The 21763-nt window shown below is 55.8% G+C and overlaps 5 protein-coding genes across 5 annotated transcripts; 2 read left to right on the forward strand and 3 right to left on the reverse strand.

Annotated features, from left to right (window-relative positions):
* Positions 1 to 15: 15 nt before the first annotated feature.
* On the reverse strand, positions 16 to 3269 carry BCV69DRAFT_262865 (ATP-dependent DNA helicase). The gene is made up of 5 exons (XM_025490725.1): positions 3061 to 3269; positions 2926 to 2968; positions 2633 to 2849; positions 2424 to 2556; positions 16 to 2347 (listed from the first exon to the last, which is right to left on the reverse strand). The coding sequence occupies exons 1-5, from the start codon at positions 3174 to 3176 to the stop codon at positions 94 to 96; spliced, it is 2763 nt and encodes a 920-aa protein (XP_025345974.1). The 5' UTR covers positions 3177 to 3269; the 3' UTR covers positions 16 to 93.
* Positions 3270 to 3922: 653 nt separating this feature from the next.
* BCV69DRAFT_284793 (putative ILV3-dihydroxy-acid dehydratase mitochondrial precursor) lies at positions 3923 to 6368 on the forward strand. Its single transcript, XM_025493173.1, has 2 exons — positions 3923 to 5593; positions 5690 to 6368. The coding sequence occupies exons 1-2, from the start codon at positions 4002 to 4004 to the stop codon at positions 5949 to 5951; spliced, it is 1854 nt and encodes a 617-aa protein (XP_025345975.1). The 5' UTR covers positions 3923 to 4001; the 3' UTR covers positions 5952 to 6368.
* A 107-nt stretch (positions 6369 to 6475) lies between these two features.
* Positions 6476 to 11270, reverse strand: BCV69DRAFT_63897 (ras GEF). Its single transcript, XM_025495419.1, has 2 exons — positions 11195 to 11270; positions 6476 to 11111 (listed from the first exon to the last, which is right to left on the reverse strand). The coding sequence occupies exon 2, from the start codon at positions 11002 to 11004 to the stop codon at positions 6619 to 6621; it is 4386 nt and encodes a 1461-aa protein (XP_025345976.1). The 5' UTR covers positions 11005 to 11111; positions 11195 to 11270; the 3' UTR covers positions 6476 to 6618.
* A 998-nt stretch (positions 11271 to 12268) lies between these two features.
* On the reverse strand, positions 12269 to 15085 carry BCV69DRAFT_284795 (FAD/NAD(P)-binding domain-containing protein). Its single transcript, XM_025493174.1, has 7 exons — positions 14659 to 15085; positions 14483 to 14555; positions 14375 to 14404; positions 14090 to 14244; positions 13421 to 14012; positions 13057 to 13330; positions 12269 to 12971 (listed from the first exon to the last, which is right to left on the reverse strand). Exons 1-7 carry the CDS (start codon positions 14854 to 14856, stop codon positions 12704 to 12706), a joined length of 1590 nt encoding a protein of 529 aa, XP_025345977.1. The 5' UTR covers positions 14857 to 15085; the 3' UTR covers positions 12269 to 12703.
* A 1503-nt stretch (positions 15086 to 16588) lies between these two features.
* On the forward strand, positions 16589 to 20691 carry BCV69DRAFT_288314 (hypothetical protein; the record flags this gene model as incomplete). Its single annotated transcript, XM_025493615.1, has 3 exons — positions 16589 to 16681; positions 16765 to 16860; positions 16945 to 20691. The coding sequence occupies 3 exons, from the start codon at positions 16589 to 16591 to the stop codon at positions 20689 to 20691; spliced, it is 3936 nt and encodes a 1311-aa protein (XP_025345978.1).
* Positions 20692 to 21763: the final 1072 nt, after the last annotated feature.

Raw genomic sequence — 21763 nt, forward strand, 5'->3', positions numbered from 1 at the left:
CAGACATGACCAAATGTACATCTTCTCTATTTGTTTGTTTGTCACAGCGTGGTACAGAAACGGGGTATGCGATCCTCCTCTTGCTATATGAACCTAGTCGATCTCAATGGGTTCATCCTTGAACCCGCTTCCCAAAGACGAAGATCCAGCTCCGCCTGATCCTCCTCCTCCGCCCCTTGCACTTCCACCAGCGCTGCTACTCATATTGCGATGTATAGCAGCTCCAAGACTCTTGCGAGCTTGACTCTCGACGGTGGCGTTGCCGCGCTGCTCCTTGCTTCCGCCAGCGCGTCCATTCGTGAGACCAAAGGGCATGACTTCCCACCCGTCTTCATCTAACTCCACACCTGGTATAGAGCTGTAGTCCTCGTCGCTCCTGCTCAGCTGTAGACCCTTGCCGCTCGCGCGGCGGTCGAAGAAGCCCTTGCTGGACTTGCTGTCCGAGGCAGTCCGATCTGAAGATTGTCGAGGTTTGCTCACTTTGCGCTCTTCCTCTGCTTCTTCTTCATCTCCGTTCTCATCCTCGTCAGGTACGATGAAGTCGCCCATTTCAGCCTCGAAAGCAGCGCGCTCCTCGTCCGAGTCGATGAGGTCATCGTCATAGTCGCTGAAGATGTCATCGGCCTCTTCGTCGCTGCCAGCACCCTTCTTGACCTTCTTCTTGCGGCCACTGCCATTGGATTTGCGAGGCTCTGCTGCCTTCTTTACGAGAGGCTTCTTCTTTGCCGCTGGCGATGTACGCCTGGAAGCCTCGGCATCATCATCTTCGTTACCATCGTCTGACTGAGAACCGGATCTCTGAGCCCCACCCTTCTTCTTGCCGCCGGCTTTTCCGCCCTTTTTCTTCTTCTTAGACACATTGACCTCAATGACCTTGCCCATCTTCCGCGCAGCCTCCTCAGACAGGCGCGTGAAGCGGATAGCTTGACGACCTGGGCAGACGTACACATTGACGTTGTATGCCGTAGCATTGTAATCATCGGCGAGGTAGTGCTTGTTGAGGAGAGCGATGATCACCCTCTCTACGTCGTCGCTGGCCAGATCTGTAATCTTTCCGCCGTAAGATTCCATCTTGAGAACAGCAGCCCCACCTCCTCCGCCGCCGCCATTGAAGCGCTTTCTCTTCCCACCTCCACCGCCGGCTGCCACGTTGTACTGCCCTCCTTTCAGTCCGCGGACCAGGTCGGCAAGAGCTGCAACTGTGATTCTGCCTCCATTGTCGTACATCTCCTGCAGAGCATTCACAATCTGCCAAGCATAGAAGCTGACGTCTTGAGCCTCAGGCGGGTCTGTGCAATTATCGCACTCCCCGCACGGCTTATCGCCTTGCAAACTATCTTCAAAGTAGTCTCTGAAAATGAGCTTACGACACCTCGAGCTCTGGGCGTACTCTAGCATAGCTGCTAGCTTCTCACGACCCGCAGGCTCAGAGGCCACGAGACCTGCGACGCGAGAGGCATCCTGTGGCCGATAGAGAAGAAGGCAGTCTGACCTGTTACCATCTCGACCAGCTCTTCCGCTCTCTTGGTAGTAGCCTTCGAGACTTTTGGAGATGCCCGAATGCAGAACGAAGCGCACGTCCGGCTTGTCGATGCCCATGCCAAACGCAATGGTGGCGCAGACAACTCTGATTCTGCCCTCTCTCCACCGGACATGTATTCGATGCTTCTGAGTGTCGTCTACGTCTGCATGATAACAGTCAGCCTTGATGGAGCCCTCGCTCAGCTGCGTTAGTTGCTCAGCCATGGTCTCTGTGTCTTTCTTGCTCAGGCAGTAAACGATGCCAGTCTCTCCTGGATGATGCTCCTGGATCCAGTCGCAGATACTCTGGTAGACGGCTCCAGTCCCAGAAGGACGTGTGAGGACTTGGTAGATGAGGTTGGGTCGATGCAGTGGCGCAGTAAAGTAGACGGTGCGATTCGGCCAGGCAGAGGTCGGCTCTGTTGTAGTTGGCATGCCGAGGGTGCTGAGGACATCCTTCAATACAGAGGGAGAGCAAGTCGCAGTCAAGCACGTCGTCTTGGTTTCTGGGAAGAGCTTTCGCAGGATGGACAGCTTTCTGTAGTCAGGCCTAAAGTCATGACCTTGGTTCGAGCAGCAATGAGCCTCGTCAATGACTACGCGAGCGAGCCTGCCACGCTCGTACGCCTTCTGCAGGGCAGACATTAGCGTCTTGGACTTTGAAATTCTCTCCGGGGTGACAAAGAGGATGTTGATCTCCTCATCTCCATGAAGCTGTTGACCAGTATTCCTGACTCTCCTGAGAATGTCATTTGCCTCGTCTTTGGAGAGAGCGCTGGACATGAACTCGCAAGGGATGCCAGCCTCGCGCAAGTGGAAGCATTGGCTGCAGGGGAAGGTGGGGTTAACGTTGAGTCATACTGCCGAGCAAAGCCTCGCCATACTCCCGTGAGCTTACTCACTCAGTTGAGAGAGAAATAAGAGGCGACACTACGACAGTGACTCCAGGCGACATGATGGCTGGTAGCTGGTAGCAGAGAGACTTGCCACCTCCGGTCGGCATGATGCAAATGACATCGCGGCCATCGAGAACGGCTGGGAGTAGGAAATTTCATTGGTGAGGGTGAGTACGGGATGCTGATCGATAATGTCCACTTCTTGAGTCACTCACCATTTACCACGCCTTCCTGACAATGTCTCCAATTCGCAATGCCCCACGTCTTCTTTGCTCTATTCAGGAGCTCTCTACTCCAAGGAAAGGTACTCTGAGTATAGTCTGTGCCTCCAGACGGTCGAGAAGAGCCTGCAGCCGCATTGTTGCTAGTCGAGGTGGCATCGTGTATCACCTTCTTCCTCTCTTGTTCCAGTGTCCGCTTGAGATTTTGCAGCTGTAGGAGAAATATGCGGTCTGGGTCAGCAGGATTGGCGAGGCTGGCTGAGTGCCTTTGTGCCACCGGGTCTCACCTCTTTGATCTGGGCATTGACGTCTGTGATCTCTGCGTCGATTCTGTTGAGCAGGCGATGGGGCGCTTCAGCCACGTCGTCTCTGACCGAGCCGTTGGGCGAGCAGTCATCACCATCCTTCCCTGCGTTACTCACCTGTCTAGCTCGTCCTGCACCGGCGGTGGTAGAGATGCACGCCCATCTGATGCGCCATAGTCGTCATCATCGTCTATGAAGCCACCATAGCCTCCTCTACCTCCTCCCCTGTTCATCAAGGGTGGCGAAGAGAGATTCTTATCTGCGAGCGACTAGAATGAAGTCTTCCAAGTATGTTGGCGTCACAGATTGGTACAGGGATACTTCGGAAAGAAGGCTTCAGGGCGGAAGTGGGACTCAAGCAAGGCTTCGCTCCACTTCTTCTCACGCGGACACGCCTGCAACACCCCACAGCGCATGGTTCAGTCAGACGTGGCCACGGCTCACTACGCTTGTTCTGCCTAAGAGCAGTTGTCTAGCGCTTCGCATTCATCGCAGGCTCCATACCAAACATCAGAAAACCAGCATTAATCGAAGTGTTCTACATCTTGAGCTGGCTAGGCCTTTGTGTGTGCTCTGTGCGTGCGCGGCGTGGGTCCCCTGGTCTACTTCCGTGGTCCAGTCCGGCGGCGCGTCTTGCCCCGCATTCCACCTCACACTACCCACTACCCATTGCCTGACTCACTCGCAGCTTGACATCTGCCTTTGCCTGATACTTGTCAGCCCACTATGTCTCTACCTTTTCTATCTGCTCAGCCTGCGTCGTGTAGCGATGGCGACATTGAAGACCACCATGGTGGCGCTGGCTGTTCGCAGGGCGACCGGGAACGGTGCATTACCAATGGCACGGCGGTGAGTGAGCAGCGCGGACAGGCAAAGCGCGGCAATCAAGCCCGGCGCACGGCAAAGGCGGGAAAAAATCCCAGCCAAGGGGCGCGACTGACTCCTTCTGGCGGCCAAGAGGATTGCAATCCCATACTCACAACCAAGGACCTTCTTCACCCTCCCACCACCACCTTTTGCGTACACCTCACCCTCACCCGGGTCATACGCCCCCCACCATGGCCTCCTCCGCCCTCTTCCGCACCTCGAACCTCACACGCTCCGTATACCGCACATTCTCACAGTGTCCTCACCATGCCCGCTCCTTTGCCAGCACCAGCAACGTACCCTCTTCCAGACCCGGACCGGGCAACCTGAACAAGTACTCGCGCATCATCACACGTCCAAAGGACCAGGGAGCTTCCCAGGCCATGCTCTACGCTACAGAGGGCATCGATGCCGACGAGGACCTGCAGAGGGCAATGGTCGGAGTTGCCTCGGTGTGGTACGAGGGAAACCCTTGCAACGCCCACATCTTGGGACTGGGTCAGAGGATCAAAAAGTCATTGGTGGACAATGGACTGACAGGCTATCAGTTCGGTACCGTGGGAGTCTCCGATGGAATCTCCATGGGGACAGACGCCATGAGCTACTCGCTGCCCAGTAGAGAGATCATTGCAGACAGTGTAGAGAGTGCAGCTGGAGGTCACTGGCTCGATGGAATGGTCGTCGTGCCCGGCTGTGACAAGAACATGCCTGGTGTGCTAATGGCTCTTGGTAGACTCAACCGCCCAGGAATCATGGTCTACGGAGGAACCATTCGACCCGGAAGCTCCCCCTCTGTTCCCGGCGCCCTGGATATTGTGTCCGCCTTCCAATCCTACGGCCAGTACCTCATGAACGGCAGCACTCCCGAGGCTGAGAAGGTCCGGTACGATACCGTCCGGGCCTGCTGCCCTGGTCCCGGAGCTTGCGGTGGAATGTACACTGCCAACACAATGGCTTCTTGCTCCGAGGCCCTCGGTATGACCCTTCCCGGCTCCAGCTCCTTCCCTGCGGAGTATCCCGAGAAGCACCAGGAGTGTCAGGATGTGGGCGCTGCCATGCGCAATATCCTCGAGAAGGACATCAAGCCTAGGGACATTATGACCAAGGGCGCCTTCGAGGACGCCATTGCCCTCACCATGGTCTTGGGTGGCTCAACGAATGCTGTCCTGCACATGATTGCCATGGCTCACGCCGTGGGCGTAGACATCAGCATCGATGACTTCCAGCGCATTGCCGAAGTGACTCCCTTCCTGGCCGACTTGAAGCCCTCTGGAAAGTACGTCATGGAGGACGTGTACAAGACTCTGGGTGGAATTCCTACAATCATCCACTACTGCATTGAGCAGGGTCTAATGAAGGGAGAACACATGACCGTCACTGGACACACCCTCAAGGAGAACTGCGCCAAGTGGGTCAAGGAGCGCGGTAGGTGGCCAGAAGGACAGGATGTTCTGCGTCCCGTCTCTAACCCCATCAAGAAGACCGGCCACATCCGTATCCTCAAGGGCAACCTCGCTCCAGGAGGAGCTGTTGCCAAGATCACCGGAAAGGAAGGTCTGCGTTTCACAGGAAAGGCGCGCGTCTTCGATACAGAAGACGACCTGGTTGCAGCAGTGGAGAACAAGTCATTGAAGCAGGGAGAGAAGACGGTGGTGGTGTTGAGGTACAAGGGACCAAAGGGAGGACCGGGAATGCCAGAGATGCTCAAGCCTACCAGTCTTATCATGGGTGCCGGATTGGGCAATGATGTTGCCTGTGTCACCGATGGTCGTTTCAGTGGAGGGTGAGTAGCAGTCATAGATCTCCAGCACACTACCAATGCCTCAAGAGCAAACTCTGACGTCACTTCTTCTTCTCTCCTTTCCTCCTCCCTTTCCAGTTCCCACGGATTCGTCATCGGTCACGTCGTCCCCGAAGCGCAAGTGGGTGGTCCCATTGGTCTGGTGCGAGATGGCGACACGATTGAAATCGATGCAGAGCGCAACAGTATTGAACTCGTGGATGTGTCCGAGTCAGAGTTGGCAGAGAGGAGAAAGAGTTGGGTGGCTCCACCACTCAAGGCGAAATGGGGACACCTAAAGAAGTACTCGATGCTAGTGCAGGACGCTTCAAAGGGGGCGGTCACTGATGTGGATCTCTAGAAGTGGTCTAGAGGAGGCGAGGAGGGGAGGAGGGGAGAAAGAGGTCAATAGCATACATGTCCCCTTTTTCGTCTTCTTCTTCTTTTGTGTGTATCATTTGACTCGCAATAATGCCCGACCTACTTGCAAGGTTTATTTCACCTCGATTGCTGGGATTTCCTCTCTCTAGCTAGCCAGCTACTAGCTGGCAGACGTGCCGGAGAGAGAGTACACTCTACTATCACTATCAACAACGTGTTCGAATTTCATCATCATGGAGAGGTGAAGAAACAGAGCAGAGCACAGCGCAGCACAGCACAGTACAGCAGAGGAAGAACAGAGGAAGAAGGTAGTGACAGGGGGGGTCGAGCGAGGGGTAAGAGAACTGAACGAATGAACACATGTGGGAAAGGAGAGTGGTCAGCGGAGTGAGAGTGGAGAAGCCCAAGGGAAAGGGGGGGAAGGGAGGAAATGTGCTATAGAAGGTGGTATCAGTGAGCAAGAAAGAGGGGGGGGGAGGGGGAAAGGGCCGCGTGTTGCTGTTGTGCTTGTGTGTAGGGGGTATGAGGCAGGCAGGTGGGGTATGCAAATGATTGTTCTATCTGTGTATCTTTCAACCCCTATCTCCTTCCCATCTCCGCGTCTATTCGCATAATCTCTCTTCCACGTGTGGTCAAGGTCAAGCCCGCTACTCGACCTTCCACCATCCAGATGTAGTGCTCACTGGCGCTGCACCCGCCGTCGAATCCTTCCTCGGCTCCAGAAACAAGCTGCGCTTGTACAGCTCCTCCGGTCCCCTCGGACGCGAACTCTGACCAGCAGCTTTCCCACTCAGCACCTGCGTGAGGGCATTCTGGATCTCAGGGACCTCGAGGAGGTTGAAAGGGACTTGAAAGCGCTGCAGGCCCTGCACGATCTTGGCATCTTTTGCATACTTGTCAAAGTTGATCAGCTGTTTCGTCTTGTCCAGTGGGGAGGGACGGGTAGCTCCATTGCCCTGGTGACAGAAGGTGATGTCCGTCAGGAAGAGACCCACAAAGGGGAGGGCTGGCGCAGTGGCTGCCCGCAAGCGGGCACGGTAGGCGGAGAAGTTGCGGGTATGCTCGATGAGGTTGCTCTGCTCCTCCATCATGGCCATGTACTTGCTTGGTACAAGGTCCCAGGTTTTCCGCAGACGCCCAATTGTCGAAGCATTGAGGGCACTTTGAATAGCGAAGAGCGCATTGAAGTTGTTCAAGAGCAGACATCGATTACCAAGCTTGATAAAGTACTTGACCAACTGCGCACGCTTCTTGACGTCCGCTTCGTCCAAGATGCACTCGGCAATCCATCCCGTGATTTGCGTCGTGAGGGCACTCATTTGCTTGACGTGCTTTGCACCTTGGGGAATGGCCTTCTTGAAGAGGTCTGATTGACCCACAAGCTCTTCTGGAAGGATGCAACAGAAGATTTTGCTTTCCATGATGGTCAACTGGCGAGCCAGCTCCAGTGGATTCATCTCCAAAACGTTGAAGTGGATTCCGGGAGGCAACATCTTCAACGTGAGCAGCAGACTCTTTGAGACGACTGGCGCCGGCGGCATGGGTGTCATTCCCTGTGCGAAGGCTGCAGGCAGGTACATTGAAGAGATGTCAATGTACCCATACTCCTTCATTTTGCCACGCAGCTTTTCACCAGACACGATCCTCTTGAGGCTACCCGGACCGCGATTGGCACCAGCCGTCAGGACAGTGGTCTTGCCGTCTTTGCAGGAAAGTCTCCTCGTCGCCAACTCGAGCAGTCGTTGAGAGGGCAGAGCCAAGGAAGGAGTCGTCAAGCCTCGAAGGAAGGTGATCAGGGATTCAAGGATGCAGCGATCGGTGACAGGTTGCCAATGGAGCTCGAGCCACATTCGGAAGACATTGAGAACTCGCAGTCGGATCGGCAGAAGCTTGGTGCTCCTCCAGTCCTTCAAGGCTTCGGCATCATTGAGCACGGAGACGGGTGCTGATATGTTAAAACGTGTCAGCAGGGCATCAAACATCGTCTCGGGAGAGGCAAAGACCCTGAAGCACAGGAAGAATGGCGTCGAGAAGTCCGCTGAGACCATTGATGCATGAGGTGTCATCCGTTCGATCAGAGCAGGAAGAGTAGCACCAGTGACCTGACCATCAGCATTGAAGCATATGTCCTCTGCTTTGTAGTCTGGCGCAAAGAAGCTCGCATCGCTTGCGGAATGGATCCTCTTTAGCGCTTCCTTATCGCTACCGCCGGTGGTGAGCGACATCGATCGTAATTTAGTGACAGACAGGAGAGCATCTTGGCTCTTCGCAGACCCAGAAAGACTAGCGACACTGTCTTTATTGCTCAGGGATTGGTGAACAGACGTGCCCTTGGTGGAGTCCGAGCGATTGGTACTGGATGAATACCGGGAGTCGCCTGGGTACAGGTGGCGGGACGGCTCATCGCCTGAGTCGCTAGTTGCAGCGCTGGACTGGTAGCTGCTGAGAGCCTCCTGAGTAGAGCTGGAGTCACATTCTTCTGCCAAAGAGCGAAGTCGAGGTTCGTTGCGCTCGGTGCGCAAGATGTGAGGAGCTGTCTGACCTCTCCTTTGGCTCAATGAGAGTCGTTTGCCTGGCTGCAGAGATTGGCCTGCCTCGTCGTACACGCCGTCAGTCGAGAGAGTCTTGTCCTCAACCTCGGAGTCATCGCCGGTGTCGTCGTCGTCTGTGGTAGAAGAAGAGCGAAGATCTGGAGTTGCGATGGCGTAACGCTCTTCCAGGCATGCTTGTGCATACGCCTCTCGCTCTTGCTGCGAAAGCGACTCGCTACCAGGGCCTCGTCGCTTCGGAGCAGGCTTCGGATCTGAAGCGGGTATGGGAGACTCAGAGGCTATTGCGACCTTCTTGCTGGGCGAGATCTGATCGCCCTTTTCGACCGCCGTCTTCATCCCATCCTGTTCCTCGAGCCTGCGGGCTTCTACTTTGGCGTCTCGTCGCGCTTCGGCCCTCGAAGGCATCGAGAGCGAAAGGGAGAAAGTCTCTGGTACCTCGCGCAGGCAGTCTCTGAGTGCCGACAAACAGTGCTGGGCTGAAGTGACCATCTTGGTAGCGATGCCGAGCAGTTGTCGGGTCTCTACCTCACCCTCAATGGTGGCTGTGGATTTTATGCTGGCACTTGATGACTTCACGGGACCCTGATTCGTAGGACGACAAGCGGCGACCAATACCGATGTGCTCTCACGTAGGCGGTCTCTCGATTCACCCAGGATGGTAATCTTCTCAGAGACCTGATCCTGCAGTAGAGCGTTGCCTTGGATGTTCTCCACGACCATGAGGAGGTTCAGTACAGAGGACACGACTTCTTGTGTCAGATCGAATAGGAAGAGCGAGCTTATCTGTGGGCCGTTGAGAGCCTGTGCATGTAGATGGCCAATGAAGGCTCCGATAACAGAGACAAGATGGTCATGGAGCCTTGTCGCCCGGTTGAAGATCTCGTCCCGAGTCTGTTCGAGTTTACCTTCCGCGCCATGACCAGCAGCTTCACACTCTGTCGAGTGGTCCTCAGCTCGAATGCGACCACTCGCGCTGGACTCATCCGATGTGCTGACGTAGGAGTCACTGCGGTATCGAAATTCGCTTGGAGACGCCGAGCTATCTGCGTAATCTACAGACGCTGCTCCAGACTTTTCTTCGTCCTCGGTATCCAGTTGGGACGGCTCCTCTTCTGGGTCGGATTCGTACGGCTCGTCCGGGGGCACCATCTGCGAGTCTTCCGACTCGGTAGCCCTCGCCAACGAACTGTGGGTGCGAGCAGCGCCTCTGATTGCAATGAGATTAGGAGATCTCAGTGAGCCAGGGGTGGGTGTGCGATCACTCTCCGACCCAGGCTTCTCGGCCAAGACGCGAGCGGGAACTGAGCCATACGAAGTCCTCTTCGCAGCGACGGGAAGAGCAGCTCCGCAAGCAGCAGCTGCTGCCAAGAAGGTCCGGGTGTTGGCAAGAACGTTGAAGGCGTACCTCAGCATCGCTTCCATCTCTTCTTCCAAGGGTTCTTCTCTTCCTTCCGATGCTGAAGCCCTTCTTGACTGGGTCACCAGACGACTGAGCTCCGACAGAACTGCTTTGCGCTCCCTGGCTAGCCCAGGATATTTACGAAGTGTAGCTGATTCACGAGTCAGACAATCTGTTTCAGAGAGGACGGTGCGTACTGAGGAGATGACGCAGGCAGTGGCAGGTTGAAAGTGAGCCCATCTTGCGGCTCGAACGGCACTTTGAAGGAGTCCGATGGAATGCCGGATCGGTTGCAAGACCTCAAGACTTTTGCGCTTGTTCTCATCCCTGGGTGCTTTCCCGTTTGTGTGACGACGGAACCCACCTCTCGTGGGCGTCAAAGGTTCTTCGCTTGCAGCGTGTTGTCGCGTGCTTGCCAAGCGTCGCTCCTCACTCTCCAGCTTACTATGATAGACGACTGGATCGTCGAGGGAATCCACTTCGCCGTCGTCATACATAGACGACATGCTGAGGCCCGAGTCATCTACGTAGTTGCTTGGGAACCATCCGCGCTCCCCATCAAGCTCTCCATCCCACCAACCCGACGCATCGCGATTGTGGACCTTGATGACCTGGTTAGCGCGAAAGGAGAGACAGTCTGGATTGTCCGAGGTGAAGTCGTGAAGAGCCATAACGTAGCCTTCAAATGCGAGTCCACCATCTTCGCCCACGTTGGAAGCGTCATCGCCACTGACAGATCCACTTGCAGAGGTGAGATCGGATTCCTCCTCTTCTTCCTCGACAACGTAGTGAGATTGAAAGTTTCGACGACGTATTGAGCCTCCTGACGACCGGGGTTGACGTCGTGGTAGGGAGGCTCCCGACTTATTCCTTGCCGATTCTGAACCCTGAAGTGTCTCTACGCTGCTGCGACTTACTGTTGTGTCCGACGAGGTCGTTGAGGCAGAATCTGACAGAGTGGTGAGGGCCGAAGCGACAGAAGTGGGTCGTAGTATCACCCGAGGCTGTGGAGTGTGATTCATCCCAGCTCCAAATGGCAATGCAGAGTAGCGTCGAGGAGGTGACGTGGTCGCGACAGCCATGGACAATGGTACAACTTGCGCGGTTCCGGACTATTGTGAGACTTGCGGAGCGCTCATGTGATAGCCGGACACGTTGATGAAGGGCAGCTGCAAGAAAGGGACGTTGTCTGGAATTGTCAGCAGAGTAGTCTGTCAGCATATAGCAAGAGATCAGAGTGGGTCTTCGCGAGGGCTGGATTGTGAAACTCACGTTTCCAGGTCGAGACGGAGCAGTCGTGTTCCCCGATGCGTGCGATCACTCAGCGACGCTTGTGATTTGATACGAGACAGTGAGGCGAAGATGCTGAGGATTCGACTTGAGAAGCTTTTGAGGTGAGAGGAGTTGACCGTAGGACGTTTCGAGAGACCAAGCAAGAGAAGTGACAGCAAGGAGAGGTAGTCGGTGAGGATCCAACGGCAAGGATTGGAATTGGTGGCGATATCGGGGTGGGGACTTTGTGGGGCCAGACGATGCTGACGATGATGGTCCTACAGACGCCGGCGTCGATCACTTTGGAGGACAAGGACAATGGGGACGGAGCAGTGGGCGGGCGGCACTACAAGAGGTCCAAGCGCTCAAGGTGTGGTGCAGGTGCAGGCCGGGGAAATGCGGCGCGAGGCAGAGGAGGAGGAGGAGGAGCAGCAGCAGCCAGAGAGCCGGAGCAAGGGTGGGACCAAATGCGGGAGTAAAGTATTCCGTCTTGATATTCAGCCGCTGCTCCGTGCCGGTGGGGTCTTTACGAGGGCGCAGGATGGTTGTCCAGTGGTGTTTTAGAGCTCGGTCAACTGCCGGTCGTCTGATCCTGTCCTCGAGCTGAAATGAAAGCTGTACAAAGGCAGCTAAGCAGTCAGAAGGGTAGAGGATGCGTAGAATGGGGCAAAGGCCTGGAGCGATCTGATCGGGATGGAAGGCAAATGAAGGGATGCAGGGGTGAGCTCTAGGGCCGCTGATGAGGGGTTGATCGTTGCTGTGACTGGAGCTCAAGGTACGAGGGAAAATGGGGACCACTGCGCGGCTCTAAAGGAGGACCCCCCAGCTCTTGAGGGCCCTTGTAAACAGAAGGCATCATATCCTTCTCCTAGGTGCTTTGCGTACACCACACCCTCTCACATGGAGGAAGCGGGGACGACGTGGGGTCTACCGAGCCGCATCCCGGAAAAAATGGCATCGGCTCGGGTAGACGCGGTCGGAGTCTGGATGGCCAAGGGTCTCACAGAGCACATCACAGCGGAGTTTCGCCGAGGACCAGAGGAGAGCAAAGCCGAGGTACGAAAGAACATGCGCAAAGGATCCTTCTGGGTACTACTACTAAGCCGTTCTCCCTCTCTCACACCTTCATCACTTCGCTTCGCTCAAAGATGCGGCGAAGTGGCGGTGTCGATGCTAGCGCATACGCCACGCGGCCCTCATCGTGGCCTGCTCTTATCGCCCTGGTGTGCTAGAAGGACCCTCATGCAATCGAGCGCGCCTCGGTAGCTGGCTGCACAAGCGAGCTGGGGCAAGGGTTTGCGGAATGTTTGCGACACCTTGCAGTGAGAGACAGTACCCCTACCTCGGCTCGACTGGATCAACCCTTGCTTATCGCTTTCCACACGCGAGAAGATGCCGAAATAGTATGCATAGAGTGATGGAATGGCGGCAGGACAGCCAAGAATGATACAATACAACATGCGTGTGCGTGTGTGTGAGAATGCCAAGATTGTTTGCTTGCAGAAGGGTCTAAATCCTGGACAATGTCCGCCCAAAGACGCGGTTCAGCATCCACGTGAAAGGAATGGCAATTTTGTTTCTCCAGCTCACGCTCATGTACAGGCTATAGGTGCTGTGCCACAGAGCAGAAGCAGATCGACCGGACAGCTTGCCGCCCTTGCTAAATTGAGCGATACCGCGGCCACCAGACAAGTTGGCAAGGGTCCCGCTGTGTTGATACTTGAAGGATTCCCCTGACGCTCCTTGAGAATTCAATAGCTTTGCAAGGAATTTGCCTCTGAACATCGAAACAGATCACAGGAGATCAATCGTAACAGTCAGCTGCACGGCTCTGAAACGGACTTGCGCTGAAGACGACTCACTTTTGAGCAGCTACCTGCGCTGTCGCCGGCAATGCATGGTCCTCGATCTGGGCACAATCGCCCATGGCATAGACGCCCTGCACTTCTTCCGCATGGGAAGGGTCAGAGGGAATGACCTCGAGTTGATCGTCTGTGACGAGTGCTCCCGTCTGGTCTTTCTTTACATTGGTGATGCCCTTGACCAAGGGCCCTTGAGTGTTGCCCGTGGACCAGACGAGCAGACCAAAGGGCATCTCACCATCTGGCTCTACGACGAAATTTCCCCTCTCCACGCCTAGGAACGGGAGAGGCGCCAAAGGGGCAGGTGCGAACCATCAGTGACCGGAGCTACCTTTTTATTCACTTTGCCAACACGCCTACTCACGGACAGGCTTTCGGTTCAGCTTGAGCTGGATACCATCTCGCTGGAAAGTCTTCTGAGCATACTCCTGCAAGCTCTTGTCGAAGGTGTTAAGAATGCTACCCGCCGCATCGACAATCGTGATGCTACACAGCTTCACCAGATGGGGGAAAACCCTCCGAATGTCATTGTGCACCATGTCGAAGAGAGCCGACGCCATTTCTGACCCAGTAGGACCACCACCGACCACGATGAATGACAGGACATTCCGCCTCTGTTGATCTGTCAACTCCGGATGCTCGGCTTGCTCGAAGCACTCCATAATCCTGAAGCGGATAGACCTGGCGTTCTGGACATCCTTCAGGAACCATGCATTTTCCCGCACACCAGGTGTACCGAATGTCCGATTATAAGTCCCTGTCGCAATGACCAGCTTATCGTACGGCAAAGCATAGCTACGTCCTTGTTCCTGCGAGTCCCACGTCTCATTGGGCTTGTCATCGTGCTTGCGTGCTGTCGCATGGGTGGCGTCTTCGCTGCCTTCAATCGCTTGACGATGCGGTACGCGAACGTAGCTAGACTCTTGACCTCCGCGACTGTTGGGGACTGCGCTGCTCTAGAGGTATCGAGAGAGAGCAGCAGACGTGAGCAAAACTGCCTCGAACTCCTGCACGCTTTTGCCGTTCAGCTCACATTCTGACCTGCTTCAGATCCACCAAAAGCCGGATCGGGACTCTGAAAAGCTGGGGGATAGGCCGGTGTCAAGTGGACGCGCTTTCGTGTAAAGTCGATGCGATCGCACCACGCATGGTAATAGTATGCCTGGTCGCAACTCTCTCGAATCGGTTCTAAGCGCAGGAAGAAAGGAGATGGCGGTGAGTGAGAGTCTGGAGTGAGGATCTTAAAGCTGAAGGTGGTCTGAGTCGCTTCCTTCGGGGCGTCCCGATATCGAAATGGGCCGATACAAGTCCGACTTACCTACTACGTTTCGAAACTCAAGGCTGCCGGCTGAAAGAGACAGTATGGCGAAGTCGATGCGCATCAATCAATCTGAAGCGGAAGAGGCAGACTTCAAAATTCACTCACTGGCTGCAGACGCCAATAGAGGTGTCATGGTCCAATACGTGTTTGGTGCGACGATGTAGACATCGTATTTATTCTGCGTGTCACGCGAGCAGAGATATGCGAGGGGTAAGTTGATGTTGCGAAAATTTAAGACCAATCCACCCGTCCGCCCCGATGCGATCCGGTCAATGGCTCACCTTGTCAACGCCTCTCAACACCTCGAAGCCTGACCACCCGCCGCCGAGAACAACGAGCTTCTCCTTGCGACTGCCGTCGCGGGAGCGCGTTGCCTGAACCGACGGAGTGATGTCTTTGGCGGTGGCATACGAGCGGACAAGGAGCGCCCTGCTACCGTGTGGAGCAGAGGTGATCAACTGCCTGCAGGTGGACAGCATCGTATACGAAACGTTGCACCAGATTGCACCTTTGGTGTGGGGGTGCAGCTACGAGAGGGATATGAGCATCAGAAGAATCTATCAGTGGACCCTGTGCACGGCTTGGTCAGAGGCTTTCCCAGACCTCCACCAGCTCGGCCGGCCGTTCCGGTCCCAGATTATCTCCTCGGCCACGCCCGTCGCCCGGGACCCTGGGCCGAGTGCAGGACGTGTGACAATTGGGTCGGTGAGATGGCGTGGGCGCTCTTCCTCAGTCAGGGCGCGCCGATGATGAGGGCAGCAAGGCTGAGGTTCACCGCCGCCATCGGTGCGGGCTTTGGATGCTGAGCTGCAAATTTGGCACAAATAGGCGCAGCAGATCAGCAGAGGAGGCAGGGATGCAAGCTAACACCGACACGCGAAGGCGGGCCACTAACTTTGACCGCGCCTAGACCTGTCCCATCCTGCCCCCGCCCTGCCCCGCCGATCTCTCACCCCCCTTTTCGCCTTGCAGGCTCAGTGGCAGGGTCGCTGATGGGTGTGTCCCCCCCCAGCAGGCTGGCTCAATACAACGGTCGTGGCTGCGCTGACCTATTCCAAGAGGGCCATCTTGCCGACCTCTGCTGCCTGAATCAACTCACCTCGTCTTGCCTCCCTCTGTACCATTCCCACGCTGCTCAGTGGAACACCTCGACAGGCCCATTCTGCCGAAGCGGACAACAAGCTACTCTTTGTTGGCTGCCGCCCCCATCGCTTTCACCCTCCCTCCCTCCTCCCTCTTCCTCGCGCTCTTCGTCCTTCTCATTCATCTTTGCATCACTGTCCTGACCTCCTCGGGCTCCCAAATTGCAGCACGGCCACTGCCTCCTTCATTACTCTACTCTACTGTATCCAGCTTCCCATTGACCTCTGCTACTCTAGGCTGTACTCGAAGACGCGCTGTCATTGTCATAGACGGACCGGCCAGAGCGACCTTCAGGTCGCAGGTGTTTGGCAGAGGCACAAACACAATCGCGGCAGCTGCACCTCAACGCAGCGTCGCAAAGAGGGGTCCATAGGCTTGCCAGACCCTTCTGAGTTTGGGAGCCACTCTTGGACACGACAAGGCTAGATTTATTCGCATCGTCTCAGCCCCGAAGTCCTGACATTACGAAGGCTAGATCCTGTACAGTCCGCCGACATGTCTCCCTCAGCAGGAAGCTCGGCGCTTCCTTCGGCGGCGGCATCATCTTCAGCACGGTCTGACGAGCCAATGATGACCCCTCCGGAGTCTCCCGCACCATCTTCCACAACGTCAGGGCGAGACGGCCGCCCATCACCGCCACCCGAGACTATAGAGTCGCCACGCAAGAATAGTGCGACTGCAAATACCCAGGCTTTCATCTATCCAATTCGCAGTGCCGTGGCCGTCAAGCCTGCCCTGAATCGGCAGTACTCCAATGGCTCTGCAGGCTCCTCCAAATACGGAGGCAGCACAGCCGGTCCCAGCTCTCATGCCGGCGGGTCTCAAAAGGGCATTTCGACTCCCTTGCAACGCCCCATCCCAAGTCGTACAATGACAAAGTCATCTCGTGGCGGCCTACGCAGGCCGTCGAGCCCCGAGTCGGGCAAAGACAAGGAGAGTTCTCAGCCAGCCGAGGAAGCCACGGAGCTTTCTGCACAGTCTGACAGCGACATGATGGTTCCCCTCAATGGCGAGGACACTCAAGATGTCCAACCTCTGGACGAAGAAGAAAAGGATCGCCTGGAGTCTATGACACAGACGAGATTCAAGCATGTTGCCACCGAAGAAGGACACATGGTCCTGACTGGCAGAGACGGAGTTTTGATGCGTTGTGAAGACGAGGTGAGTGCATTGCCCGATCAAGACCCTGGTACCGGCATCTCTGACCATGTCCTCCGGGTCATTTCCTCTTCTTCATCGGGCAGCCGATCCACATTCCCGGAGCTGTGCAGAATTTCGGATGCATGGTCGTGGTGCGCGAGGCAGAAGACGGCTCCCTTGTTGTTCGCCAAGCTTCCGAAGTGAGTAAGCCGCGCGGGACAGATCTCATTCCGCCCGCCCAGCGCTCATCGTCTGACGATACCACTCCCTTTCCATGACCTCAGAATACCGGCGACATCCTCGGCCTCTCACCCAGCTACCTCTTTTCTTTACCGAGCTTCCTCGACTGTCTCGAGGAAGATCAGGCGGACGTCCTCTGGGATGCCATTGAATCTTTGGACGATCGCGAAGATGAGCTCCTGGAGTCTGGACCCCATGTCTTTCAAATCTCTGGCTTCGGACAGCCTGGACCCGGGGTCGGCAAAGCTCGAGCTAGAATGCATTGGCAATGCTGGTGTGCCGCTCACCGGTCGCTCAGAGGAGCGAATGCTGACAGCTCCAAAGCGCCCATGACGATTTTGGAATTTGAGCCCATGCACGATACCAGATTCCCTCTCATGACACAATCGGCACCTCCCACCCCAGCTCATGAGGCGACCGAGGAAGAAGCAATGACTCCGCCCGTGTCGGGCACCTCACGATCCGGCTATACAGTCTTCACCGATGATAGCGAGAGCGGAGAGTCGGTTGACACCAAGCTCAGCATGCAGTTTGCCTCTTCAGCAACCATCCGAGGAGGACTTGATGGGATGCCGTACGTACCCACCGTGGAGCAGCTGCGCGAATCTACCACCTCAACGTCAAAGCCGATCAAGGCATTGTCTCGTATGCGTAGGAAGAATGGGGAGCAGTCCGAGAAGCGAGCACGGCCGCGAAGGACTGGAGGAGCTGCCGGTCCTGGCCTACCAGGCTCCCATACCGCGGGTGAGGACGCTATGCTGGATATGTTTGGGATCCTGACACAGATCAACGAGCAATTCTCTGCCCAAGAAGACCTGCCCTCGTTCCTCAAAATGGTCGTCAGTGTCGTCAGAGACTTGACAAACTTCAGCCGAGTCATGATCTATCAATTCGACGATCAATGGAATGGACAGGTAGTCTGCGAACTCGTGGACATCAATGACACTCATGACCTGTACCGAGGTCTCAACTTCCCTGCGACAGACATCCCCAAACAAGCTCGCGACCTATACAGGATCAACAAGGTACGCCTGCTTTACGACAGAGATCTTCCCTCTGCCCGTATGGTGTGCCGTGAAAAGGTCGATCTTGATACCCCAGTAGACATGACGCATAGCTTCCTACGAGCTATGAGTCCAATTCACGTCAAGTATCTCGAGAACATGGGAGTGAGGGCATCCATGAGTTGTTCCATCATGGCCTTCAATCAGCTGTGGGGTCTCATCTCCCTGCACACCTATGGCACACATGGTCGTAGAGTGTCGTTTCCCATGCGACAGCTCTTGAGGTTGGTAAGCGAATCAGTCTCGCACAATATCGAAAGGCTCAGTTACACCAAGCGACTTCAGTCTCGAAAATTGATCAACACGCTGCCGACGTCCGGAGCACCGAGCGGCTACATCTTGACCAAGGCGGAGGAGCTCCTCGACCTGTTCGACGCAGACATTGGAGTCATCGCGATTGGGAGCGAGTGCAAGATCCTCGGCAGTGTCTCTGCGAGTCAGGAAGTTCTTGCGCTCACCGAGTGGCTTCGTCTGAAGAAGTTCAGCGGAATCGTCCACACATCGAACACTACAGAAGACTGGCCCGACATGGAGCTGCCGGAAGGCGTGGACCTCAGCAATCTGGCCGGTGTTTTGTGTATCCCGTTGTCAGAAGGGTCGAAGGACTTCATCGTGTTCATCCGCCGAGCGCAAACGCGGACAGTCAGCTGGGCGGGAAAGCCCTTCAAGGAGGGCAAGGAGGCGAAAGCAACCCTCGAGCCCAGGAAGTCGTTCAAGCTCTGGAATGAGACCGTTCATGGAACCTGTCGTGCTTGGAAAGACGAAGAGCTTGAGACCGCATCGGTGCTTTGCCTCGTGTACGGAAAATTCATTTCCGTATGGAGGAGCAGGGAGGCTGCGATGCAGTACAACCAGCTAAATCGTCTGCTCTTGTCCAACGCAAGCCACGAGGTCCGCACGCCTCTTCACCATCTCGTCTCGTATCTCGAGATGGCTCTCGATGGCCCTCTGGATGCAGAGACGAGAGAGAATCTTACTCGTGGTCGCATTGCTAGCAAGTCGCTCCTCTTCACCATCAACGACTTGTTGGACATTTCGCGCGCCGAGCAAGGCAAGCAGCTTTTCCTGCAAGAGCCGTTCGACCTTGCCGAAAGCGTGCGAGAGGCCGTCGAGATGCACGAGTGGGAAGCAAAGCGGCGCAAAATCAGCTTCAAAGTTGTGACTAAGCCATCCTCTTGCGTTATCCTGGGCGACAAGAATCGTCTTCGCCAAGTCATCGTCAACACGACGTCCAACTCGTTGCGGCACACGCCTGAAGGAGGCAGCATCTACATTGAGATGCTCCGCCGCAAGAAGGACAAAGCTATTCTGCAGCTTCCAGAAGACTGTGACGTGGAGATGGAATTGTCCATTTCAGACACCGGCTCTGGTATCCCACGTGAGAAGCTTGAGGCCATCTTCCGCGAGTTCGAGCAGGTCGAGTCGGTGGTTCCAACGGATGATACGCTGGCTGGTCGCAGAGCCTCTGATAATTTCGAGGAGTCTCTTCTGCTTGGCCCGGAAGGACCTCCTCTCGACAAGGCTCCTTCCTCCAGTGGTTTAGGCGTGGGTCTCGCCGTGGTCGCTCGAATTGTCCGCAACCTGCAGGGCCAATTGCGGGTCGACTCTACAGTCGGAGTTGGTTCGCGCTTCACCTATCTCATTCCTTTCAAGCAGGCGGATCTCTCCGAAGTCACAACAGCTTCCCCGGCCCTTGATGACTTTGGTAGCCATCAGCGCATGACTCGTAGCAGCAGCCAAGGAACCTTGGACATAGGCAGCTCTGGCGGCAACAGCGAGCTTGATTCGTTGGTGGAAGCTATCGGGGCTCCCTCGCGCACTGCGAGCGAGAGGGGCGCTCTTCTTACCAGTGGAAGTCGAGGCGCTGGCCCACGTGGCGCATCCGCTCTCGGTCCTTCTCGTCATGATCAAGAGGGATATATGGAAGTGACTGGCTCACGCATACCTCTACGACCCACCAAGGTGGATGCACATTCTATGGATGCGAACAGTAACCATAGCGGCGACACTGGAAGTGCCTCGGCCAAGGTTAAGAGTCCTCCTACAGGCAGTGTCACGAGCGAGGGTCCTGTCAGCTTCACTGCCAGTGATGCTGGCAGCGGCGGCTCGCGCAGACCTAGCGCGCCCAGCGCGCGACGCAGTCAGAACAAAACAACGGCTTCGGTGCGGGAGAAGGTGAGCCCTCTGCGCGTTTTAGTCGTCGAAGATGACCCCATCAATCGCATGATCCTAAAGAAGCGGTTGGGCATTGATGGTCACACGGTCCTTCAAGCCATGAATGGAGAGGAAGGTGTTCACAAGTTTGAATCACACACCAAGGACATCGACCTCATCCTCATGGATCTCCAAATGCCGATTTGCAACGGTCAGGATGCTTGCAAGCGCATCAGGAGCATCGAGGCGCAGCGACGCGAGGCAGGTGACACTCCGGAGCTGCCTGCCATTCAGAAGACGAATGGCCGTGTACCCATCTTTGCAGTCTCTGCCACTCTGACTCCTAGCATGCGAGAGGAGATGACCCAGATCGGTATGGACGGCTGGATCTTGAAGCCGGTAGACTTCAGTCGGCTCGCGATTTTGCTCAAGGGGACTCGTGATACAGCCACGAGGCGTCAGGAGCTGTGGACCCCGGGCAAAGATTGGGAAAAGGGTGGCTGGCTCTGTCCCCCGCCTGGGAAGCCCGAGAAGCAGCAGTCACCGGAAGCTTCACGAAGGACCAGCGTGTAGAAGGGCAGGCGTTTTTACTATACAGATGTTGTCCCAGTGGCTCTGTCGCGGGCCTCCTCTGCATTACCTTGCTTTTACGCAATTGTGCTTGTATCTTGCCCTTTTTCTTGCCATTATCATGCCTACATCTCTGGACATGCTGTTCGCCTCGCAGGAAACCGTCACTGTTACTATCAGTCGCCTTTCTTTATATTTCCTGCTGTCCCTTGTACTTTGTCGTGCAACCTTACAGTCCAGACTCTTGCATTGTTGTCTAATGCATTGCAACCTGATCCAATCTCAACCTCTGACGCTGTGACATCCTTTGAATTGAAGGCCGTTTGTTGAAATGACGGCCAAGGAAAACGACGGAGAAGAGTCCGATGCGGAGAAAGAGAAGGACAGCGGAGTGGAGTGGCAGGGTGACGTTGAATGTCGGCACCGGAGGAGAACAAGGCGTTTGCAGTGGATGCCGCCGGCGACGTTCGCCCACTGAGAAAGCCTTGCTCTCCTCTAGTGCTGCAGCCACGTGGCTCCGGCAACTTCCTCTCCACACACCTCGAGTCTTGGCAATCGATTCTTATCCGCCCGATCACCACTACGCACTCACCGCGGGGCGGATCTCCAAGACCGGATCATCCAAGGCTTGCCTCGCTCCGTCATCGCGTGGCTCAATGCCAAGAGATACCCAGACATTCTCAGCACCTCGTACGCACGCCAAGACGGCAGTCCGCGGAGGTTGACCTGCTCTAGGCGAGGCAAGGCAGCGAGGGACCATGTCCACCTCAGCTGCCACGCCTACGCGATGGATGGTGGCGAGATGGGAAAGAGGCAGCGATGATAACGCCGATGGTCCGACAGGAAGGCTGACAATAGGTCTCGCGACAAGTATAAGATAGCAGGCTTTTCGGCAAAGACGCCTTCTTCCTCCCTTCCCCCAGTAGTTTTGGCATACCTGGATCAGCCCTCGTCCTTCCTCACACCTCGAACATCGTCTTGTGTCCATACCCACTGATTACAGACGTAACACAACTCGAACGCACAGGCTATCCCACCTAGCATATACACGCCAAGACTCTCTCGTTAGTCTTTC

This window comes from Pseudomicrostroma glucosiphilum (assembly GCF_003144135.1).
Source record: "Pseudomicrostroma glucosiphilum strain MCA 4718 unplaced genomic scaffold BCV69scaffold_14, whole genome shotgun sequence".
In the NCBI taxonomy this organism is placed as follows: Eukaryota; Fungi; Basidiomycota; class Exobasidiomycetes; order Microstromatales; family Microstromataceae; genus Microstroma; species Microstroma glucosiphilum.